The sequence below is a fragment of the Mauremys reevesii genome, linkage group 10 (genome assembly GCF_016161935.1).
Source record: "Mauremys reevesii isolate NIE-2019 linkage group 10, ASM1616193v1, whole genome shotgun sequence".
Lineage (NCBI taxonomy): Eukaryota > Metazoa > Chordata > Testudines > Geoemydidae > Mauremys > Mauremys reevesii.
Window position 1 is genome coordinate 4,277,416 of NC_052632.1, and position 26,377 is coordinate 4,303,792.

General features: G+C 40.5%; 1 protein-coding gene across 1 annotated transcript in view; it reads right to left on the reverse strand.

Moving 5' to 3' along the window:
- Positions 1–26,377, reverse strand: part of PIAS1 (protein inhibitor of activated STAT 1) — an 84,687-nt gene that overhangs the window by 42,523 nt on the left and 15,787 nt on the right. Inside the window, exon 2 of the mRNA XM_039491590.1 lies at positions 6,913–7,357. Coding sequence (XP_039347524.1) covers positions 6,913–7,357 — 445 coding nt within the window. The remainder of the gene's footprint in view (positions 1–6,912; positions 7,358–26,377) is intronic.

Here is a 26,377-nt window from a genome sequence, read left to right on the forward strand (position 1 = left end):
TGCGGTGCCCGGGCGCCCACCAGGGCGTCTAAGTGCGCCCGTGTACTGGCCGGCGGACGAGCATCTGCTGAAATGCCGCCGACAAGCAGCGTCATCCAGAGGCATCGCCACTGAAATACCGCTGAAAATTGGTGGCATTTCAGCAGCGATGCCTCTGGATGACGCAGCTTGTCAGCGGCATTTCGGCAGCGATGCCTATTGACATTGCCGCTTGTCGGCGGAATTTCAGCGGATGCTCATCCACCGCCACGGTCCTCCATGGCTCGTCATCTGGCGCCCGCCAGACGAAAAGGGTTGGGGACCACTGCTCTACTGCATGAGCTAAAAGCCATAAGGCTGCTAGCTAAGGCTGTAGAGCAGACTCATTAATATGTCTCGCTCTCTCTCTCTCTCTCTAAGTGGTCTCAGTGCCACTAGATGGGACAGAACACCCCACCCAGGAGATGTGTGAGTTACACTATGATGACCTAATCCTTAGTATAGAGACAGTTGGGTCCATGAAAGAATGCTTCCATTGGCCTAGCTACTGTCACTCAGGGAGGTGTAGTTTCTACAGCGATGGAAAAAACCCTCCCATTGCAGTAATCTGCATCTACACTACAGGGTTACAGCAGCACAGATACAGTGCAATAGCTATGCCTCTGTAGCACAGATATTTGCTGACTTAACAACAACATTCTAGTTCGATATAATTTTTTTTTAGTCTTCAGTTGTTCTTGCATTTTATTCTCCACTTCTAAACCTGATCTTGAATGATGTGGATTTTATTAAACAAGCACAGATTGAGGTTTTGAAGTCTCAAAACTACTAAACTTGAAAAGTGAACATATTTTAAAGATTGGTGAGGATTATGTCAATCCTAGTGTACCAGAAATCATCTTATATTTAAATGTAAGGTCTAATTATATAAACCCTGAAAAATCACATTTAATGCAACCATCATATTCTCCGGTAAGTCCTGTGATCATCAGTTCAAATTAAAATAAATTTATTTAATTCAGAACTAATTAAATAAAGTTTGGTCAACCACATAGCCCTGCTATACGCAGGGAGATCTCCAGCACGCTAATTTGAGCTACTAATAATATACGGCTTCAGCATTAGTCCCTTCATGTTATAGTTCAATTTTGACAGTTCATTATATACTAAAATCACTACCACAAAAACCTAGTTGTTTTTTTTTTAATTGAGTAAATGGCTTTAAGTTTAGCTTTTACAGCAAACTGCAGATATTTTGCACACTAAGAGCATATAGCTGATGCACTATTCGCCTAATGTGTTTGATAAAGGTTTGACATTTGTAACTGACATCACATCGACTTCTCCATTTTCTCAGTTTCATGTGCATCAGTTTTAAGCCACTAAGCAAAGATTAGTTTGTCATATGCACATTCTCTGATTTTCAGATCTACCAAATCAATTGTGAAAATGGGATGACCACCAATTACCTGCCTATCTGCATAAAAAGCGTTTTATTCCGAAGTGTTTCTTCTGTATTCATTGTAGTAACAAACTAAAATTTTGCAAGATTTGTGCACACACACATCTGACTAGTCTGACAGACATCCACTTTTCCGTGTTCTAAAGTTACGAAGATCAGTTCCGCAAAACCTTTCCTAACTGCGTTCTCAGTTTAGTGACAGAATCTGTAAAGGCTTCTTTCACATGACCTGATATGATTCCTTTTGAAGCTAGAAAGCCTTTGTTAAAGTTTTCAAATATATTCAGGTATTTTAGGGTTATTCTGACAGACCAAAAACAGGCTAGCAGCCTAACAATTCCCACATAGTTAGTTGTGCCAATATAGCGCAAAAACTGCGCACTCTTTAAACGTTAATATTTTTACAGAAAATCTAGAAAGGGACATGTTATAGTGTGAAAAGCATTCTGTAGTTATGAAAACAAGACCCCTTCAGTAATTTCTGAGAGGGAAAAAATACCCACCCCCCGCAAGCCTGAAACAATTTTAGAAAAGTTCTATAGGAGGTTCAGACTATATTTTCATTAAATAAGAACATAATGTACTGCTGGGTGAATCATTGCCAATTGGCTTAGACAAGATAATTTTCAGCAAGGTAAAGATATTACACCCAGAAGTTAAGACCAGTCACGATTGTTTGCATCTTCAGTCAACTGTAGGTTCAGTCCAGAATGTTTTAGTAAGATACCCTGGAGAAGAGTTTGTACAGACCAAAACAACTCAAAGAAGATTCTTTACTAAGGGACTGTGACAGAATATACCGTGTTCACACCCTACACACACTTCAAATAATGTTTGTACAAGTTATGCCTTGCAAGGTATCATTTAAAAACTCAACTTGCTGATCAATAATACCATGGCAAAATACACCTAGCAATATTATACGCAAAGTTCTGAATACAAGCTGAAAGGATGACTCAGGTGTGCTTCCCAGTAAGTCTAGGGAGTGACTAAACCAGTTCCTCAGAGACAAAGAGCAAGCCACAAAGCTGATGGACCATTACCTGCTAAGTGGCCATTCTCTGGCAAGGAAGGGAGCAGGGACAAAACTCTACATCTGAGCAAAGAAACAGCATGAAGTTTCCTTTCTTCACCAGGCTGCCTGTGACCTTGCTCCCAGCTGTAAATGCTTCTCAAAGGGGGACAGGACTATAAAAAGAAGGGACAGACACCCCAAAACACTCCCCACCCATTGCATTCTCTGCACCAGAGAGGACAAAAGGAAACAGCCACTGGGCTTTGGGGGAGGGGTCCTGACATGAAGAGTTTTGTCAGTAATCTTGCTGGAAGTATGTGGTGAGAATTGCTTGAATCTAATATAAATTTAAGTTAGACACTAGTAAGGACTTTATATTTTTCTTGTATGCCTCATTACTTGTACTCACTTAAAATCTCTCTTTGTTACAGTTAATAAACTTGTTTAATTGTTTTCAGTAATCCAGTGCACAACCTGAAGTGTTCAGGTAACTGGTAATAAGCAGTGTGTATATTATTCCCTTAAAGATTTAATATATTTGTCCTGTCCAGGAGAGGGCTGGGCAGTACAGGACATACATTTCTAGGGGAAAAGCTGGGACTGGGAGTGTTGAGGTCACCCTGTGCTAATCTTTCTGGCTGGTAAGAGCAGAGATGTGGCTGGCTGGCTGTAGCACATACAGTCGTAGCTGGGAGCAACTTACATGCTGGAGGCTGTCAGCAGTCCAGGTTGGTGGCTACCCCATGTTCCAGACAGGGGTGACATGGCCCCCACTAGTCTAGATTGTGCCACGGTATGTCACAAGGACATCTAAGAATTGGGGTTTATTACAGAACAATGCTTTTGAGGGTTTGGTGTAAAGCCTCATCAGTAGGCTTGACAGAATTAAGTATTTTTTTAAATAATTTCAACAATATTGATTATTTTAAAGCTTTTTTAAAAAAGTTATTGATTTAAATTTTCAGTGATGAGACATTATTAAATGGGAGGTCAGACAATTATTTAATGTCAGGAGACATTGAGCTTCAAAGTCAATGCTTTACATACCAATTGCCCGCATCACGTATCCAAATATAGGAAGTAAATATCCTTAAATCATCCAATCATCCCCATTTTTGCTATTCATTCACTAGTCCATTTGTAACGAGCCTAATTCAAACATTTTTCTGTCTTTGCCTATCTGTAACTTTGGTTTTCATTGATAGAAATATATTTTTGTCGGTTTGTGTATGTACAGTGAAACTGATGCTTACTGACATTCACCAGTAAAAATCGAATCCTTCCAAGCCTACTCACGACCAATACGCATTGCTAGAACACACTTAATTATAGATTATACTAATCGGCTTACATCAGGTGCATCGTCCAATACAGATGCTTTCTTGACTTTACAACACCTAACATTGCTAAAAATCAACTGTGTTCCATATACTGCTCAGCTGGGACCAGACATCTCCTCTTCTCATTTAAAACAAAAAACCCTCCACAAGCCTATGGGCAGCCCTCTTGGGGCCAGAAGTGATGTTGTAAATCCCTTCAAGTCTCAGTGCTACAGACAATATAACCATAATCTTTTTTTTAATTAACTGCAGGGCTGTGGAAAAGCTAAACAAGAGTTGTGCACTGGAAATGCTCTGAAGGGAAAATGAGAGAATCTGCAATTGAATAGAGCAATGGCAGACAGTGCTAATTCCACTACTCTGTGCTGCGGAGTCTGCTATTTTGAGTTTTCAGAAAGCGCTCAGCCAGTGTAAAACACTAGCCATATAGACTGAGGTTTACAAGTCCAATGTTGCTTTGTGAATATACTGTCCCTGCACTGCTACAGCTCACTACTGCAAGCTATATGGTATATTATAAGCCCAGAGAAGGTAAACAGTGATTGAATAGCTACTGTATAGCCCTCTAACCTTGGCTGTCTGTCACAGACAACATAGCACCAGGAGTTGCAGCAGCTACTCTAAATGGAAGGTCTTCAATTGTGGGGGAAGTAATTAGCATTCCAGTTTCTAATCAATGCTGCCCATTTTACAGGCATAAAAACTTGTATTAAAGCTAATGTTTAAAATCAAGTCTACAGAAGTTAAGAAGGAAGGTATTGTACATCTGGGGTCAGGCTTGAGTGATGAGAGATTACAAGTATCGCTTACAAGGTTCACAAGATACATACATAGTAGATAACCAGCACAGACCCAGATTGAGGTGCGGGAGTTTTCAAAGCATCAGTGAGTAAGTGATATCGGGTATGCCACCCATAGAATGTATTTAGAGTCCAAGTCAGTCCTGGTGTAGCGAACAGGTGCATGGGTGGGTTTGTCAGGGAAGGGAGTGGATTATTTCCCTACCCACGGTCTCGTTTACTCTACATTAGAAGGTATTTTAACAGTCTGGGGAAACAAGTGACAACAGACTTACATCCATTGCCTTCTTTTGTTCTTGACAATAGAAAAAATGGCTGGTAAATTCCATTTGCCTACCTGGTAATCACGTTAATTAGTGAACTGGCTACCTACAATATTTGAGTACAAAGGATATAATTCTATTTTGAGAATGATAAACGAAAGATCTGAGCCTTGTCTAGAATGTATGTAACCGAGTAACTACTCTGAAAAGGATTAAGTGAAACCTAAATAAATTAGGGTGCACAGAACTCAAGAAAAGTCTTTGACCAGTACCAGAGACTGACAACAGGTTCCATTTGTGAGAAGCGGGGAGCTAGTCATTCTGAATCCCAATTAATGTCTCCAGGCTGGTCTCATCATGGGAAAAGGGGGATGAAATCAAAAAATTCCTATTCACCCATAAAAGGTTCAAGGAATAAAAGAAACCAAAAAAAGACAACAGTGCAGGCAGTATTTCCAACAGGAGAAATCACTAGGGCCTGGAATGTGCATCAGCCATTTGAAGACAAAGCAAGTGGTCTAGACAACTAACACACTTTGAAGGGGAGGGAGGACTTCCTTGCAACAATGAAGGGGATACCTGAATCATTTGGGGGCAAACATCCATTAAATAACCTAAGACATTAACAAAAACAACCATGTACCCAATAGCATAAAACAAATATTTTACTTTATTAAAGTAGAGAAATTAATACACAGCCTTTTTCTATATCGTAGTTACTGGCACAGTGATTGTCAAGGAAGGCAGGTCCTCAATTGTATTTACATTTAGAACAGGGGTCGGCAACCTTTCTGAAGTGGTGTGCCGAATCTTCATTTATTCACTCTAATTTAAGGTTTTGCATGTCAGGAATACATTTTAACGTTTTTAGAAGGTCTCTTTCTATAAGTCTATAATATAGAACTAAACTATTGCTGTATGTAAGGTAAATAAGGTTTAAAATGTTTAAGAAGCTTCATTTAAAACTAAATTAAAATGCAGAGCCCCCCGAACCAGTGGCCAGGACCCAGGCAGTATGATTGCCACTGAAAATCGGCTCGCGTGCCATAGGTTGCCTACCCCTGATTTAGAACTACCTGTTTGTAACCCACTTATTTAAAAAGTCTTTTCAAAGTTTTAACGTGTTTTTTTTTTTAAGCTGAATCAAGTGTTTACATCTACCAATTGCTAAACCAGTGGGTTTTTTCTTCACCGACAAAGCATTAGTATGCATTCCTCTTATATTTGTGGCTTTTTTTCAAAATGCCCCCATACTGCCTGTAGTCAGTTCTGCTAAACACTAGACAAGTACTATTTACTCTGCACTATAAGAAGAAATCAAAAGGACTGGCTCTCACATGCATGCTAGGAGTCCTACTGAAATCAATGGGACCACCTAAGCACTTAAAGTTAAGGAAGTGCTTTGTTGAACCAGGGACCAGAACAGGAACACAAATTGCTATGTGCTGCTTTGTAAGACTCCAAATTATCCTAGTCAGCTACACAAATATGTTACAGATTATAACCACAAATACAAAAGTTTGCAGATCTTTCATAGGTTAGTAAATTTAAGTCCAGAAGGGACCATTATGATTATTTAATCTGATTTCCTACATAATACAGACCACAGAATTTTTGTTTTTGTTTTTGCTGGGCCCAAGTTTTTGTTGAACTTTCTGGTTTAGCCACCTGCTTTTACTTGTTCAGACTTCCTTATTTTTAAGTTCCCTTTTCTAACGCTTAGCGCCACAGTGCTTGTTTTTTGCCCATTCCTTCCAATGAGGATGTTGAATTTATTTACACTGGAGGCACCAGTACTTAGTGTCTTAACTATAGTTACTATTTGAACCAACTGATGGGTGATTACTTAAGATGATGTGTCTGTTCTTGTGAACTACAGAACAAGCTGTTCCAAGAGGCAATCATTTCTTGTATCTAGAAATATTGGTTCTCTAAATCCTGTCTCGATTTAACATTTAAGCCAGTTTATATGCTAGAAGCTGAAGCCCCCCCATCCCCATATTATTATTGAAGAGAGATTCTAAATATAGAATTAACAACATTATAGCCTTACCTAGACTAGTTGGTTTTATCAGTTCATCCAGCAAGTCGTAAAAAGGTAATTTCTGAAGCTTTATGTCTGGATGGACAGGGTGGAGCGCGGATGTTAGGTGGGGAAGTTCCAGTTCATGTTTAGGTCCCAGAAGAGAAACAGGAAGCAATGGTGACGTTGCAGGGTGGCCATCGTAAGTGAGCTGTGGAATGGTAGATGGAGACAAAGTTGCTGGCATGGAAGTTGAGTGTACGCTGGGGAGAGACAAGTCTGCAGGTGTCATGATTTTCTGAGGGAACCTCCGCCTATAGAGTTCTTTAATTTTCATTTGGACAGCAGGGCTGCAGCCGGCTTTTAACAAATGCAGTGCTTTTGTGAGAAGTTCGTGTTTGCGTCCGTGCTTGTTCCTCCCTGCGTATCCCAGAAGTACTTGCAGCTCAGAAACTCTAAGGCTCATAACCATTTGCTTGAAGACAAACAAAATTCATAAATATTAGTATTACAGTTACCACCTCTGCAGCGTCAATACTTTTCTGTTAATCTTTTTTCATCATAGCTTATTTAGAAGCTGACATTTCTATCCCATCCTTGACTATCTAAAACACAACTTAAAATGTGATCGTGTTTACTGAGTACTAGCAGCAATCTAGATCTAGAAAGTTTGTAACAGCCTTTTTACTTTAAAGGTACTGATCTTTCGTTTGCTAAGTGTGATCCAAGACCATCACGGCAGGAGTGAAAATTTTAGGAGAAAGCAGACCAGCTTCAGAAAAAGACCCAGGGGGTGGGAAGGAGAGAAAGGGGAAGGTTTGTAATGTGAGATACCAGTATATTATTCATAACTTTAATATTTTTTCTTTCAATTGTACATTTCAGTAAATGCAGTTATGATCTAATAATTTTGGTTCCACTAATATGACCAAAATGTTAGGGAGTGCTTGGAGTGCAGGACACACATTTTAAAACCATTTTGAATTTGCTTGTGCTACATGGAAATTTAGAGTAGTGTTTACAACAAAAAGAAAGAGCATAAATCCATTAATTAAAAAAAAGAGAGAGAGAGAGAAACCATCTCTAATATTCAGAGCCCGTTAACTGACAAGTACCAACTATCACAATGGACTATACTAATAAAATAACTTCAGCATAAAGCTTGCACTGTATTCAAGACAGATATTTGGAAGGATATTTTGTTACCCACAATCTTACTTGATTCCTAGTCTTTGGACTGTACACTGCTGCCTATCACCATAATACTTGAGCATAGTCAAAAAATGTTAAAGTCAGAAGAAGAAATTACAAAAGTAGTCAGTGTATTGCTTTTAACCATTTCTTTTGTCGTCACTGTTTTTCACTCCTCTTTCTCCACTGCTGCTAGTCAATTTTCAAACCCCATATCAGTCATACCTCTCCCCCACATCCCTACTAAAAAGACAGAGAACTTAAGTGAAGGCAAAATAAGATGCAGCTACCTTAGCCACCATAGCTAGCAGCTATTAAAGACTAGTATTCTCCAAACTTGAAAAAAATCTTACATTTCATCGAGGTAACTTCAAATATTATGTTTTTTAAAATGCATTCTGTTTAAGCTGTTTACCTTAAGTGGCTCCTCTAAACAGGAATGAATAATAAAATATTAACTTTAAAAAATAATATACAAGTACATGTGTTTATGGTCTAGGCCATTTAAGTGTTCTGAAGGACGTATCACCTTGGTTTGCCTCAAGATCCATTTTCTCTTAGCCACTTACATCAAAAGCACTACCTGGTGCTGGACTTGGGTTTTTGGGGTGGGAGTTTTTACATGCAAAGAACACCTCCCGTGAGGTGGATAAAAAGAGAGCCACGAGAGCCAAATTATTTGACAATGTTTAAGTTTGGTGATACTGTCATTTTAAAAAGGTGAGACAGAACTTAAATCAAATGGCAAAGAGGAACTAGAGTGTGCATTTGGGGCAAAGGGAGGGTGGAGGGAAAAAGCCGCAGGTTTCAAAAATACTTAGAGGAGGTTTTATTTCATTTGGCATCGATAGGATCCTACCAAATTCACAGCTGTGAAAAACAAGTCATGGACCGTGAAATCTGATCTCCCCTGTGAAATCTGGCTATTGTAGGGGAGGGGCGGGGGCCCCAGCCGGGAGCTCTAACCATGGGCCGGGCTCCAGCTGCTAGTCCCAGCCCAGGGTGAGGAGGGACAGGACTTCCTTTTCCCCTGCAGTGGTCGCTCTCAATCCTGGGTCAGACCCACCTCCAGGAACCTCCCCCACCTGCACGAAGCTCCAAGGCCCAAACTGTCAGCCCCCGACCTGGGCAGAGAGGCTGTGGGGAAAAACCCCAGACATACAGTAACCCATCCCCCCATACCTGCACTTCTGCTCCACTGCTGGCACTGGCGTTGACTTTAGAGCTTGGCCTCTGGCCAGCAGTCACTGCTCTCTGGCTGCCCACCTCCGAAGGCAGCACCCCTGCCAGCAGCAGTGCAGAAGTAAGGATGGCAACCCCCTACCCCCCCAACTCCCTTTTGGGTGAGGTTACAACCTAAGTTCCCTCTAAGCTGCGCAGCTGCCTATTAAACCCCAGGCACGGGCCCAGGGCTGCGGCCAGGGCAGAGGCGCCCCTCCCCGCCGGCCCCAGTGCAGACCTGCCAGGGAGAGGAGTCCCTCCCTCGGCCCAGCGCAGACCCCGAGCTGCTATAGTGAGAGGGCTGGGGGGAGTACTCTCTCCTGACCACAGCCCAAGGGCACCCTGCACACCAAACCCCTCATCCCCGGCCCCACCCCAGAGCCCACACGTCCCACACGCCAACCCTCTACCCCAGCCCTGAGCCCCCTCCCACAATCCGAAACCCTTGGCCTCACCCCCACTATATGAATTTTCTTATGTGCACCAATATGAAGGTGATGTGTCACACATCACCTCCATATTGGTGCATGTAACAAAATACATTCTGAACATGGGCATAAAAAATTAGAGGGAACACTGGTTACAACACCATGAAATTTCATATGTAAACATTTGAAACTGTGAAATTGACTATTTTAAAAATCCTATGACAATGAAATTGACCAAAATGAAACATGAATTTGGTAGGGCCATAGGCATTGACCATCACTGTTAGCTGAATTACTATGAATTTTTCAGATGCCATTTCCAATCTAAAACTAGCAATTCACTTCTATTTTCCTTTTCAAACACTCAAAACATTATATATAGGCTTCTCCTTTCCATTTATGATTGTATCCTGGTCCCCTTACTCTTGCATAGTCTCTCCTCCTATTTCCCAAGATGGCCTGCTGAATGAAACCAATGACAAGTCTAGATTGCTTCACTTCTCTTAGGGAACCGAGAGGACTCGTGTGTACTGAATGAAACTGAGTATCCTCTGTGCATACAGTACTCCCCTACAACCCCAACAGAAACAAAGTCTTAAACAAGGCTCTGGTCAGTTTCTCTTGGGAATCTCTGCTGACAACTGAGGAAGAGCTATTTTCAGAATAGCAGACCAATGTGACACCACTCTGAAGGATTTTCCTGCAGGGGAATTTTGGAAATGCAAGGGGTTATGGAAAATTAAAAGCCCACAGTCCCAAAATGACGACCTGTTTTTTCTTGTATGGAATTTTCTAAAACCCTATCTTTATTATTCAGTATTTCTGATGTCAATTTACAATGATAGATGTCAAGATAATATTCATTGGGTTTTGAGGAGTAATTAGTATAAATTGAGGCCTAAAATAACTCCTATATTTGGTAGGCAGGTAGCATCAGGCTTCCGAGTTTCCACAACCATGGAAACTGCTGTGGAGTCCACTCCCTACCACCATTTGCTGCCTTAGTATAATGAAAAATCTAAGGTTCCGTAAAAATTTTTTAAAAAGGTGTTGCCACCTGTGGCTATGAAGGTAACTTGAGATGCAAAATGAGTATAAAATGATGCTTTGCTGTATTCCCAAACTCTTCAAACCACCAAAACAATAGTTCTGATATGTATACTGCCTCACTCACTTAATGAATTAACTCTGAAACCTAAAATATGACATTATAGAGAGCTCTCACTACTTGTTGTTTTAGCAGAAACATGCTTATCCCACAAACCCAACCAATCTTCTCTCTCCCCCTAGATGTCAAGAGTCTGAAATGTTCCCTACTCAGCTCCTAAAACCTCCAGCTTCCTGCATGAAATCTTCTACAGTGTGGGTAGGTATTGTCAATATGAGTCTGTGGTGTACTAAAAACTGAAGGAACGCAATACAAAAAAAAGTAGCTGCTGTACTGATTATATAATTCATTTTCATATTTAAATACCTTCATTTTAATTTAAATAAAGTTGTCACAGAATTTCAACATTTCTGTTAACATAAGAATGGTCATACTGGGTCAGACTAAACGTCTATCTAGCCTAGTATCCTGTCTTCCGACAGTGGCCGGAGCCAGATGCTTCAGACGGAATGAACAGAACCGGGCAATTATCAAGTGATCCTTCTCCTGTCGTCCAGTCCCAGCTTCTGGCAGTCAGAGGTTTAGGGACGCCCAGACCATGGGGTTGCTACAGACAAATACGATCCAAGGACCACGCTGCAGAAATCAGGGCCAGCTCGGTGTAGAGTACACATGGTTTGGGCACAGTTGAGAGCTCTATTAGCATCTTTTACACGTGCAGCTACTCTATACGCCTCTTCTAGCTAAAGGGTATTTCTTTATATGGATTTACTTAAGCAGAGCAGATGAGCTATTTCATAAAAAGAGAGGGTGTCTTAGAACATTTCAGTCACTCACAATATAGTGTTGACAACTGAGAGAGAAAGTGACATTTAAGTACATCTGAGACACTGAAATACAACATGTAAATCTTCCTTGTGTTTAAAGAGACCCATTTGTTAAGCTGAAGGGTTTAAACAACTACTATAACCATTTCCTCAGTGGCTAGAATCCCTCATAATTCTGCAGTTTTCTTGCTTTGGTAAGAATATACAGATTCAGTTCTTGGAAACACTGGGGAAACCCAGTCTGGATAAGGAAGTTTTCCAACTAGAGACACACCCTATGAATAGGCATTTTCCCCTTAAAGGTTAAGCACCCAACATTTGTAGTAAGTACTGATATGATGAAAGCATAATCCATAGCATAAACAAACTTCATTAACCAAAATAAATAACATTCTTCACTGGATTACACTTGCAACATTAAGAAGCTAAAAGTGACATGGTGTTCCCTAAACAGGTGTACTCAATCAACTTGAAACTATTTTAAAGTTGATTTTTTAAACAAACTAGATTTTAGGTATTGTTAATTTTTTTAGTTTTATGATGTTTTCCCATTTTATTGATTTTTTTCCCCCTGTTGATTTTATCCCTCCTTCCCTGTTGTAGCATAAGAGCTACAGAAAAAATATGGGAACTCACTAAGGCCTTGGCTACACTTGCAAATTTGCAGCGCTGCAGCAGGGTGTGAAAACACACCCTCTCCAGCGCTGCAAATTGTGGCGCTGCAAAGCGCCACTGTGGTCAAAGCCCCAGTGCTGGGAGCCGCGCTCCCAGCGCTGTACATTATTCCCCACAGGGAGGTGGAGTACGGACAGCGCTGGGAGAGCTCTCTCCCAGCGCTGGCGCTTTGACTACACTTAGCGCTTCAAAGCGCTGCCGTGGCAGCGCTTTGAAGTGCAAGTGTAGCCAAAGCCTAAGGCCACATCTACACTAACATTCCGCCAACACAGCTGTCAGTTAGGGGTCTGAAGAGGTTTGAGCCCTGACTGACAACTGCACTGGCAGAACCTCCTAGTATAAATGGAGTTACACCTCCAAAACTGTGCTTTTGCTAGTACAGATTGTTTTGCTGGGGAGGTGAGGGGGTGGAATAAGCTATGCAAGAAATCCCCAGCTTTGCCAGTATAAGCTGCATCCACACAAGGAGCCCTTTACCAGAAAAGCATTCCTAGTGTAGATATGGTCAAACTATAGTGAGGAAACACTGACTATACACCAAGTGCTGTCAAGCAAAGTAAACAATCAGAAAAAATAATTCTCTGATTTTTCTAGCCTCATCTACACGTAAATGTTTTGCTGATATGGCTGTACAGGCAAAACTCCTTTAGCAGAGATGCATTTTAATATAGTACATGTCATAAAGCAAAGTATAAGCAGCTAAGTTAAAAAAACACAAAGGGCCTCAGACAGCTTAAGGGCTGTTCAAAGTGAATATCAGGGCCAGATGATAAACAAGCACTGGAAGGAAAATGTCTGTATTTTGACTCATTAGTCATGACCTTGTAACACTAGAGGCTAGATCTAACCTGAAAATATAAATCTGATATTTCTTGTTTGGCTACATAACACACAAATATATGCTCCTGTGTAATAGTGTGGAGCATTAGTCATGGAGGTGAATTATCTTACATATAAAAATCTCACCCTGGTCTTCTGGTGCTGTGTCTCATGGTTCATTTTTCACTTTAAGACACAGATGCACTGATGGCCTTGGGCGAGTCATTTAATTTTTGTATCTCAGCGTGAGTGATGTGCAGACTAAAACACTTCGAAAAGAGCACTCTACAAATATTATTCAAAATTGCCCTCTTGGCTTTATGACTCTCATGGACTTGTTCCACCTCAACTCTGACATGGTTGCACACATCTATTTCCCTCCTAACAGGAAAGGATGTTCTGCCATTTGTGCTGCCTCCAGGTCTCTGTCTTCCCCAATCCTTTCCAAACAAGTAACTACTTTTAAATTAAGCCAGAGCTTTAGCAAACACTGGAAGTAAAGATTGTACAAGCACCAAAGGTAAAAAAAGATAACATCTAGGGGCATTTAAGGGAAGGAGCAAAGGCAGGAGATTTTTGCCTAAAGCTCCCACATTGGCCAACACTTTCTCATTTCAGCATGTGAAAGATACAACCCAGCAAATGAGTATTTCTACATCACAGTAGTTGGTCAAGTGGCATACTTAGAGAAGTCAGGAAGGACAAATTAGTCCAGGATGCTGACTAAAAAGTTGTGACCCTTCTATGGAATGTTACTGCATTGGCAGACACTTTTAAATATGTATTTGGATGGGCACCCAACCACACTTTTTGCCTAAAGCCACACAAAGACCTTTATGACGCTCCACCCATTACTCTAAAAGGTCTTACTCAGTATCAAGGAAGCTGAATATCTTATCCATCTTTTAAATGAAGTAAATATTTGTTTTAAAAACAGAAAGGTGGGGGAAGGTAGATAAAGACAAAGGGTAGAGTGGAAGGGGGGGGGGGGAGAAAAACTATAACCCAGGGATCGTCAACCTTTCAGAAGTGCTATGCCAAGTCTTCATTCATTCACTCTGATTTAAGGTTTCGTGTGCCAGTCATACATGTTAACGTTTTTAGAAGGTCTCTTTCTATAAGTCTATCATATATAACTAAACTATTGTTGTATGTAAAGTAAATAAGATTTTAAAAATGTTTAAGAAGTTTAATTTAAAATAAAATTAAAATGCAGAGCCCCTTGACCGGTGGCCAGGACCTGAGCAGTGTGAGTGCCACTGAAAATCAGCTTGCGTGCCGCCTTCAGCACATGTGCCATAGGTTGCCTACCCCTGCTACAACCTTAAAGATTAGCTAGAAGTGACAGGGAAGTAGCAGAAAAAACAACAGAATGGGGGAAAATGGAAGAGGGAAAAGGTACCACCATGAGGAGAACTTTCCCACCTAAAATCAAAGATTAAAATCCCAAATAATTTGTTTTAAATTGTCAGGAATGTAACAAGTGGCAACAGTTATAAAATGTCTCCAAAACAAGAACGGGGGGTGGGGAGACGACACAAGTTTGTTTCCTGGGGTGGTTCTTCCTTCCCATTCAGAGGTGGTGTTTTTTTTTTTTTAAATCTTAACTTATTCTCTCTCAAACACACCCCCCCAACAAAAGCCTCTCCAAAACTATAAATCATAGTTGCTGCAGAATTTCTATTGAGTTTCTGACAGGAAATACACAGTTAATAACAGAAAATTATCAGAGCTAACAGCCCTGGTGCTGATTCCAAGGAAATGCAAAGGTTTTCTTTTAAATATATAACTGATGGAAGTCAAACAAAGTCCCAACAGCATATAAATGGATTTCAGAAGTCTCAGAATATGCCACTAATAAGAACTAGAAGCTGAGAAACAAGACATCAAAAATTTGGGGTATCTGTACAGATACAAAGTTGAAGACTTTATTACCTGATCCTGCAAACACTTATGCACATATATAATTTTACTCACTTGGGCAGCTCCACTGACTTACCTGAGAATACTTATATGCTTAAAATGTTGGAGGACCTGAGCCCGATATATAAAAGTCCAAGTTATGCTAGCTGTAAGCAGGAACCTCTGACATTATCTGTATATTCATTGAAATAATTAATGATTTACAAAAACAAAAATTAAAAAGGAAAGCTGTCTAATGACCACTTTGCTCTACTCTGCGCAGAGTGCAAGGCAAGGGCCAGTCTACACTGAGATTTTGTAAGGGCTTCCATCACAGAGGTATTGAGGGTAAGTCTACACTACAATCCTTACAGCTGCAGTGCTGCATGCAGCTACTGTTGCTGTAGTATAAGCTCTTGCTTCAGCAATGGAAGGGGCTTTTCTGTCTTGAGTAAATCGACCTCCTTGGGAGGCAATAGACAGATTATAGGAAGAATTCTTCCATCGCCCTACCAACATCAACGCCGGAGCTCAGGTTGGCTTAACTATGGGCTTGGCTACACTGGCACTTTACGGCGCTGCAACTTTCTCGCTCAGGGGTGTGAAAAAACACACCCCGAGCGCAGCAAGTTACAGTGCTGCAAAGCGCCAGTGTAAACGCGGCTCCCAGCGCTGTAAACTAATCCCCACAGGGAGGTGGAGTACCTGCAGCGCTGGGAGAGCTCTCTCCCAGCGCTGGCGCCGCGACCACACACACACTTCAAAGCGCTGCCGCGGGAGCGCTGTGCAGCTCTAAGTGTAGCCATACCCTGAGTCTCACAGCAGTGTACGTTTTGCACACTCCTGTAGCTAGATCGAGCTAAGTTTTAGATGTAGACTAGGCCTGAATAGATAAGGAGAACTGGCAGCAGTTATTGTATAGATGAGCTTTAAGGATTCAGACACATTTAGTGTTAGCCGAGTTCTACAACTGTTTCCCAAACAAATACAGACATTTTTTCTTCTTCTGTGATTCAAGCTATAAACTACTACACCTCTACCCCAATATAACGCGACCCGATATAACGCGGTAAAGCAGCACTCCATGGGGGCAGGGCTGCGTGCTCCGGCAGATCAAAGCAAGTTCGATATAACACGGTTTCACCTATAATGTGGTAAGATTTTTTGGCTCCCGAGGACAGCGTTGTATCGGGGTAGAGGTGTACTCTAAGACGTTTATAGCATGGTTCTAAAATATGGTTCTGAGGTCCTCAAAAATTAATCTTTGCTCACAATGAAAACCATACTAAAGGATTAAATCATAGTACAGAAAGGGTCTCCATTAATCTCACTATACCTACAGCATCCAGCAGAGTTAACATATTGTTTCATTGCCAGATAGCTCTTTGACCCTAGAACAAGTGTCTCTGGATGTTTTGGTAAAATCTTACAATTGCTGGTGATGAGGCTTTGTGAAGTTCCCCTTTGGTGTTACCTGGACTGGTGATCTGCTAGGTCACTCCAATTCTTGACTCTGGGAGCCAGCCTTACCCTGCTCTGCTGTGAGAACCCCCACTCCTGGGCTGGTCACGCACAGCCTCTGGCATGTAAGCTGCTCCCAGCTACTTGCAACCAAATGACACTAGCCAATAGCTCCGGTCCCAGACACAACCCTAGGAACCTCTGTCTTGCAGCGTCCAGTTATGCCTGCTGGACGCTGCAAGCTTATATGTGTTCGTCAATTTAACAAAGAAATTGATATATACCAGGCTTGTTATCCCAAGGGTAGCCTCTGACACGCTTCAAACCAAACGCACTGCTTCAGGTAGAACAAACAAACACATTGATTAACTATAAAGACAGATTTTTAAGTGATTATAAGTCAAACCATTAAAAGTCAGATTTGGTCAAATGAAATAAAAGCAAAAACGCATTCTAAGCTGATCTTAACACTTTCAGTTCCCTTACAAACTTAGATGCTTCTCACCACAGGCTGGCTGGTTGCCCTTCAGCCAGGCTCTCCCCTTTGATCAGCACTTCCAGTTGCTTGTTGTGGTGTCTGTAGATGTAGGTGGAAGACAGAGGCAGAGCATGGCAAACGTCTCTCCCTTTTATCATGGCCTTTCCTTATCCCCACCCCTTCAGAGTCAGGTGAGCATTACTGAGGCTCTCCAAGCAAGGTTGAGCAATTCCCCTGGTGTGGCCTCATGCAGGTGAGTCATTGCATTGTAGCTCCCTTGCTGGACAATGTCTGTGGATGGATTATTTGACACCCCGCCCAAGTGTTGGTTACTTTCCTTGCTGTTGCCTCTGGGGAGCTAATATCTGGCTGATTCCCCCAACTTACAGCATGTTTTAGTGACAACCATACTACATAATTCCCATAACTTTATATGCATTAATGATATACATGTATGGAGAGAGAAATGACTTTCAGCAGATCACAACCTTTCCCCTGATACCTTACAAGGCATGCTTTATACGCAAGATCACAATTATATGAAAATGAGGGTTACAGCATGCTCCCCCAAGGTATAGAACTACTCTAAGAAGTTTATAGCATGGTTATAAAATATGGTTCTAAATGAGGTCCTCAAAAATTAATCTTTGTTCACAATGAAAACCATACTAAAGGATTAAATCATAGTACAGAAAGGGTCTCCATTAATCTCACTATACCTACAGCATCCAGCAGTATTAACACATTGTTTTACTGCCAGATAGCTCTTTGACCCTAGAACAAGAGTCTCTCTGGATGTTCTGGTAAAATCTTACGATTGCAGGTGATGAGGTTTTACATCACGTATGGCTAAGATCTGTTCACCCCTTCAGGGATTTTACAAACTAAACAACTGGAATTCCAGGATCACCGTAAGATTTATGAAAGTATTAGCAAGGATGTCAGGAAGAATAACATATTCCTTCTCTGTATGAAGCCACATTCTCTAATCTTAAATCCCATTTGTAAGACTAGCATGCTGTTAAAATAGAACTATAAAAATTGTAATCAGTCAATTAAAAAATTGCAAGAGAGAGTAAGACCAAAAAAAAAAATTCATGGAAACCTCAAGCCCCTCCATGACAGGTTGTAACTTCCTGCATCTGTCTAATGCATACAGAACACTAAAAGGCTGAAGTTACAGTAATTCAATATGGAAGGGAGGCAAAAGCAGAAAAGTACAGTAATAAATATACAACACACTATAACCTTTATGGAGGATATTGCTATTCATAATGAAAAACTCAGCTCCTTTCTGGTGTTACCCAAGCAATGTTTTCCCAAGGAGGTGTAAAAAAAAGTACAAAATAATTAGGGCTGTTGATTAATCCCAGTTAACTCAGGTGATTAACTCAAAAAATTAATCACAATTAATTGCACTGTTGAACAATACAATACCAATTGAAATTTATTAAATATTTTTGGATGTTTTTCTACATTTTCAAATATATCGATTTCAATTACAACACAGAATACAAAGTGTACAGTGCTCACTTTATATTATTTTTTATTACAAATATATGCACTGTAAAAATTATAAAAGAAATTGTATTTTTCAATTCACCTCATACGAGTACCATAATGCAATCTTTTTATCATCAAAGCGCAACTTACAAATGTAGTTTATTTGTTACATAACTGCACTCAAAAACAAAATACAAAACTTTAGAGGCTACAAGTCCACTCAGTCCCACTTCTTGTTCAGCCAAGAGAAAACAAGTTTGTTTACAGGAGATAATGCTGCCCATATCTTGAAAGTGAGAACAGGCGTTCACATGGCACTGGCATCACAAGATATTTACGTGCCAGATGCGCTAAAGATTCATGCACCTCTTCATGCTTTGGCCATCATTCCAGAGGACATACGCATGTCCATGCTGATGACGCTTGTTAAAAAAATAATGCATTAATTAAATTTGTGACTGAACTCCTTTGGGGAGAATTATATGTCTCCTGCTCTGTTTTACCTGCGTTCTGCTATATATTTCATGTTATAGCAGTCTTGGATGATGACCCAGCACATGTTTGTTTTAAGAACACTTTCACTGCAAATCTGACAAAATGCAAAGAAGATACCAATGCGTAGTTTCTAAAGATAGCTACAGCACTCGACCCAAGATTTAAGAATCTGACGTGCCTTCCAAAATCTGAAAGGGATGAGATGCGGAGCATGCTTTCAGAAGTCTTAAAAGAGCAACACTCTGATGTCAAAACTACAGAACCCCAACCACCAAAAAAGAAAATCAACCTTCTGCTGGTGGCATCTGACTCATGATGAAAATGAACATGCATCAGTCCGCACTGCTTTGGATCGTTATCGAGCAGAACTCATCACCAGCATGGATGCATGTCCTCTGGAATGGTGGTTGAAGTATCATGGGACATATGAATCTTTAGCACATCTGGCACGTAAATATTCTATTATCATTTAACAGCACGATTAATCATGATTAATTTTTTTAATCTATTGACAGCCCTAAAATAATAAGTAGGTGACAAACAGATGTTCCTGTAATACACAAGTGATGATGTAGCATCCTTACCTGAGGAAAACCTTATTTTATGTATTTATGCCCTGAGAAGAACAGTTCATAATCATTTGTTTTGAACAAATGCATTCATTCACTGGTCCTATTTGCAAATAAAAAGTTTCAGGTAACATTTTATTGTTAAAAATAATTTGCTATCCAAGTGATTTCAACAGACTGCAACTGCAAGGAAAAAATTGAACTAGGATTGATCCAGTGTGCTAGTTCTCTCTCTTCTAAATCAGTCACCTTAAGCAGCTCACATGTAACACCACCCAGTTCCTGGCTCTGATTTGCTAATGCTATGCTTCTCACTCCAGTGGCAAAAGTATGACATACAGCTTCAAAAGTCAGATACCATTTACTGTATAATGTTCTCTCACAACACCTGTCAGTTTTCTTGCTAATAATACCACTGAAAATGTTTTAATATATCAGTTCAAAGAACAGTTTTAGCACTTCAGAGTTATTAAAAATTCTGCTTGGACATCTAAGAATAGAAAAATCATCTTTCTTCCACAGTGGCTTACTGATTTATTATAGATTAACTCCCATCATTTTGTTTTAAGGTCTCAGAAATGAGCTGTATTTGATGTCTAGAACCTGTGATCTTGTTTATAACAGACCCAGCAGCTAGTGAAAATTCCAAGATGTCATGGGAGTACATCATTATCAATATATTACTGGAGTGTGGATAGTAACGGAATAGCCTCAGCCTCTTTTTTTTTGGGGGGGGGGTAGTTTGGCCAACAAACAACAACAAAATAAATCAAAATAAACAAATGAAAATACCCAACTTATCTGTGAAGGTGGTGGTTTAAGGCCAAGATTTTTCAAAGTGTCACTAGCAATTTCTACAAAAACAACAAGGAGTCCGGTGGCACCTTAAAGACTAACAGATTTATTTGGGCATAAGCTTATGCCCAAATAAATCTGTTAGTCTTTAAGGTGCCACCGGACTCCTTGTTGTTTTTGTGGATACAGACCAACATGGCTACCCCTCTGATACTTGATAGCAATTTCTAGTTATCCAAATGCCCAACTTAAGAAACCTGAGACAGGGCACTTCCTCCTGAGTCCTGCTAGTGGCTGGGTGTGGTACTGCAAAGGTTGTACCCTTTATTTTATTTGTAGGAAACTCAAATTTTCTTCCCAGGGCGTTTGAGCTCAATTTTCCCCAGTGTATTTAGTCTTGCAGATGGGACTTGTTTTACAGTGCTATTCATTAATATAATGTTAAAGACAAGTAATTACAAAAAACTAATTTAACAGGTTTTTTATATGCAATGGTGTGCCTGTGTCAAGAAAGCCTGTATGGGTAAATATGAATGAGGAAGGTAATAAATAAGACAAGCTTTCAAGGATTTGGGATAGGGTAATTGTCAGACAAATTTGGTTTTTTATTACAAATGCTCTTACTCTTGACTAAGCCCTCCAGCTGGTTAATGGGACGGTTTTAATTCATGTGTAACAAGACTCACTAGAGTCTACCTAGGGCTACAAACACAACTGGTTGGACCTTGACCAAATTACTGTATGTCAAAGGATAACATGGGGAAACTATTCCATGGTATCTGTGAAATCAAGCCAACTAGTAGTCCGGTCATCTATGGGGCATTCAAAATTCAAACTTTTGTCTATCCCATTTTCCCTTCTAGTATAACCAGCAAAAAGTATCAACGTGTTAGCTTTTACAAATCACAATGCAGCAAAAAAGACAAGCATCCATTTTTCCACCTTTTGATGTCCAGATTTAAGCTTCTGCACACCTGAAAAATTAATGCCCAAATACACAGCAATAAGTATGAAATTGTGATTTGCAGAACAAGAAATCCCATATATGAAACAAGAGGTACCACTTTAGCCAGAACTTTTGACTACAGCATTGGCTAGAGATGGAAGCTGTGTTTTTATTTTGTAAGTATCATCTAGTGCAGAAGATATATACCCAAGCAGCTTTTAGAAGTCAATTTTTAAAAGAAAAGATGGACTAAGATTTCTTATACTGAAATAGAATGCAAGCGGAATTTAATTAATGTGCTCATACTGTGTTGGGGGAGGAAACGAGAGGACAGCCGGAAGTTGTTTGTGGAATATCTTAAGTGCAAGAATTAATGCAATTCAAGGTAAAGACGATTTTTGCACTCAGTTTTGTTGCTACTTGGTTTTGGTAGCAGTCATTTAAACCTCTTCAAACTTCAATAGACACGTCCCTCTCTTCAGCCTTGTTGGACAAATTAAGTGTTTGTGTTTTGAGTAAACAAGTTTGTTTCCGTAGCACAGATGTTTATGCCCCTTCAAGTTAAAGAAAAAAATCAACATCTTTTTAAAAATATTTTCTTTTACTTAGAGAGCTGCAAAGCGATCAGTTCTTCATATCCTGAAGAGTATACACTTTTCTATCCTTCACAAATCAGAGCATGATATTGAATTTTGTACTGTTTACCATGAAATGAAACAGTAATTTTAATAAAAGTTTAAATTGTGCAAATAGCTAGAAAGAGGATAAGACACACCAAAAGGCACCTAAAGTTTGCAACGTAGACTTTGCACTCCATGGTCACAAATTCCCAGGCAACGCCATAGGAGATAGCAGCAGACTGCACTGTCATTCATTACTTGAGATATCTATACAAGTTTCTGTTTACAGCTCAGTATCTAAAGTTCATGTCAATGCTAGATATTGAACTGCATTCTGAAGCCACACCCCCACAATGTAACCATGCCTATACCCTGGTGGGTGACAGACAGGAGCAAACAGATGTTCCATTTCCTTCACTGCTATCAGCCCAAGAAGAAAATAAGTGACAAAATTGTTTTCCTGGCTTTGTGGCATCCCTATTCACAAGATCTCCCTCTGAAATATGAATTCCCCCCCCCCACCCCCCAGTGATTTCACCAATAGGGATACAAAAGGGAGTGTTTCTAATTTGTCAAAGGCTTGTCTACACATGGAGTTCTCTCTGATAAACTATTCCAGAATAAGAGTGCCCACATATGGAATTAATTGGGATAGCACCAAGAATGGACATACCCAAGTGCTTTGTTAAGGCAGAACCAAGTACTATGGGCTAGAAATACACAATTGATCTTACAAGAACTTTCACCCACCTTGCCAGATGTAAGATATTATTTGACACTGTGCTCAAAGTACCATTACTTCAGTATCCACACAGTATTAGAGTCAATTAAGCTTTTTTGGGGGGGGAGAGTGCATTGCCCATGCATGTATATCTTGTATGAAACAGAGAAGCATTTTTCTTTAATATTACAGCCCTTTAGTACATTATTGCTTATACCATTCTCAGTGTTTCCATTGTATGAATGTGGAGCCTCCAGTAGGCAAAATACTCCCTAGGGACCTCACTCTTAGCTTAAAAATAAATAAGTTTGACTACTTTTGTCACAAGGAAGATTACTATAATTAGTCATTTGACAGCACTGTCTAGTGTTAGTTTCTGTTTCATCTGTATAGTCAATTTCTCTTGGGTTTTTCACAAAACCGGAGAGGGGGGGGAAAAAACTATTTTAGAATTTTTTTTTTTAAATGTATAAAAATTGGCAAGGAAACTCAGGGGCAGAACAGGTGTGGTACCAGTAACCACTTTTAAACTTCTTTACTAAAATTGACTATATTTTAAGTTGTCAGTATTCCTTTAAATCAAAGGTTATCCAAAGAGTCATTTCAAAAAAGATAAATGCAAGACCTATTGTTTTATTCATCAATAGGACCTGTTCTTGCAAAGCAGAAAACTACACAAATAAAAACAGTGATTTCTAAATATTTTTAATGAAAATAAGCCAGTTCCACCATACAAAGATGTAATACACACAAAAACAGCCACACTAGTAAAGGCATAGCTATTTAAATGAGATAATCCAAGGGGGGGGGTGAAGAGGGGAGCAACCAAGTCACCACTAATTCTGATCTCCAAGAAGCATGGTAAGTTACCTCTAATTAAGCCATTTAATCAGCTACCCCTTTTCAAACAGGTATTTTTTAAATGTTACATATCTTTATAAGGTGGAACAGATTTTTCTAATGTATCTTTTTTTAAAAAACATATGTGAAGTGTTTTAGTTTGGGTACAATATACAACATGATGAAAAGTATCAGAGGGGTAGCTGTGTTAGTCTGGATCTGTAAAAGCAGCAAAGAGTCCTGTGGCACATTATAGACTAACAGACGTATTGGAGCATGAGCTTTCGTGGGTGAATACCCACTTCGTCGGATGCATGTAGTGGAAATATCCAGGGGCAGGTATATATATGCAAGCAAGAAGCAGGCTAGAGATAACGAGGTTAGTTCAATCAGGGAGGATGAGGCCCTCTTCTAGCAGCTGAGGTGTGAACACCAAGGAAGGAGAAACTGCTTTTGTAGTTGGCAAGCCATTCACAGTCTTTGTTTAATCCTGAGCTGATGGTGTCAAATTTGCAGATGAACTGGAGCTCAGCAGTTTCTCTTTGAAGTCTGGTCCTGAAGTTTTTTTGCTGCAGGATGGCTACCTTTAAATCTGCTATTGTGTGTCCAGGGAGGTTGAAGTGTTGATGAAAATATTTTTTGACATTCACTTCCTTGGGATGACTCAAAATTACATTTGTGGTTCCACTACCAAGGCCAAGGTAGGGAACGAGAGAGATTTCAGACAAGGAGGTGGGGCAACAGAGGGCACGGATTTGGGACTAGCTGGTCAAGGAGATTGGGACAGTGAGTGGGAGGAGGAGGCTGGACTGTGATGAGAAGCCTGAGGAGTGGAGACTGGGACTGGCTAGGTAAGGAAGAGCAAGGACTGGGACAGGTTGAAGGAGACAGGGCAGAGTGGTATGCTTGGGCGAGGAGGAGACAAAGAAGAATCTACGCCCCCTAAAGCATAGTCCCCTACAGAGCCTAGAACAGAACTCAAGAATTCTGAGTCTCACCTTTTCTCTGCTATTAGCATATAACTGTGAAACCCACTGTGGATCCCGCTAGTGCTGGTCCACATAGCAGTAACATGTTCTCCTCCTCCATTAGCTCAAGTGGCAGAAGTTTGCATTGTGGAGCTAAAGGTTCCAACCAAGCTGATGAATCATAGTAGTGTCAATATGATGCCACACAATGGAATTTCTGGTTTTTTTTCAGTTTTTTTTTTTTTTTTTTTTTTTTTTAAAGCAAACAGGATGTTAGGCACCCAAGACAAACCCTCCATTAAAAAGACATTACAGTTGCAAAATCAAGCACTCAAAAGTTAAGAAAGGACAGAATTAAGGTTGTAGGTCCCTGCCGCCCTCTTGCATTATGATACAGTCTTTAATTACAGGAGCGCTAATGAACTATGTACTATTACCAATGTTTTAAATAAAATATGGAATTTTAGAATTGATCCTTTGAAAACATAACTTTCAGGAAACAAACCTAAAACAAAAACACTTTCACAGTAGCCAGCAGAGTATTAGTTTCTCCCCCCCGCCCCTTCCTTTCTCCAAAAAACGAGGAGACTTTGGGTTGAAGGGAGTATAAGGGGTGAGGAGCCTAGAGATCCTTCTCCTTTCCAGTATCCAAAGGTAGGGGGAGGAAGGAAAGCAGGCTTCAAATTTATCAGAAACCAATCAGATTGAACGGAACAGAAGATGTATTCCCTTCCCTGAGCAAGGTCCATAGACAGAAACTGGGTAAGAATCTCAGCTGGGGGTGAGGAGCTTCTGACTGAAGAGCGTTTCCCCCTCCCCGGGCCTTGTGGATGCCTTTGACATCTTATGTATCAGCCTCTCTGAGTAGCAAGTGTCTAGTATATTTTTCAAATACTTGGTGCCTACAAGGACCTGAAAAATATACCAGACATTTATTTCATGTTTTCACATTGTCTTTGGTCTCATTTGCTGGCTGCCTCAGTAGCGGGCAAGGCCTCTCATCTTAGGTCTTGTCTATACTAGGAAAGTGTAGTATATTAACCCATAATTAGAAAAATCTTAACTAACGTAACAGCTTTAAATATGATTTTGCCTTAGAGAGGATAAAGACAGTTGTGCTGTATTAAAAATAAAAAAATAAAAAAAAACATTAACTGGTCATGGTTAATCCCAAAACAAAAATCACATTTAATGTTATGTACACGTTCATGCATTCCCTACCCCACCCCCGCTATAGACAATACCCATAAAGATGGTTGTTCTAAATTAAGGTTAGCTGTTCTGCAGAAAGAGGGAGTATTTCACTTCTCAGCACCATTAATCTGGCACTCCCTCATTCCCTCCTTCAAACGCTACATTTATTTAATAATAAAAAGAAAAGATTACCTTAATTAAATTATTTTCCACCCAATGGAAATAAACTCTGCATTCTAGCTAAAAATTTATATGCCAAATTTAAAATACACAAGTTAAAAATCATTAAAAACAGACTACAGAATAGATCAGGGATGGGCAAACTTTTTGGCTTGAGGGCCACATCTGGGAATAGAAATTGTATGGCAGGCCATGAATGCTCACAAAATTGGGGTTGGGGTGTGGGAGGAGGTGAGGGCTCTGGCTGGGGGTGCGAGCTCCAGGGTGGGGCAGAAATGAGGAGATATGGGTGCAGGAGGGGTCTCTGGGCTGGGGAGTGGGGTGCGGGGGGAGGTGAGGGCTCCAGCTGGGGGTGCAGGCTCTGGGGTGGGGCTGGGGATGAGGGGTTTGGGGTGTAGGAGGGTGCTCTGGGCTGGGACCGAGGGGTTTGGAAGGCAGGAGGAGGGGAATCAGGGCTGGGGCAGGGGTGTGGAAAAGGGTGCGGGCTCCGGGGAGCGCTTATCTCAAGCGGCTCCTGGAAGCAGTGGCATGTCCCTTCTCTGGCTTCTACGCAG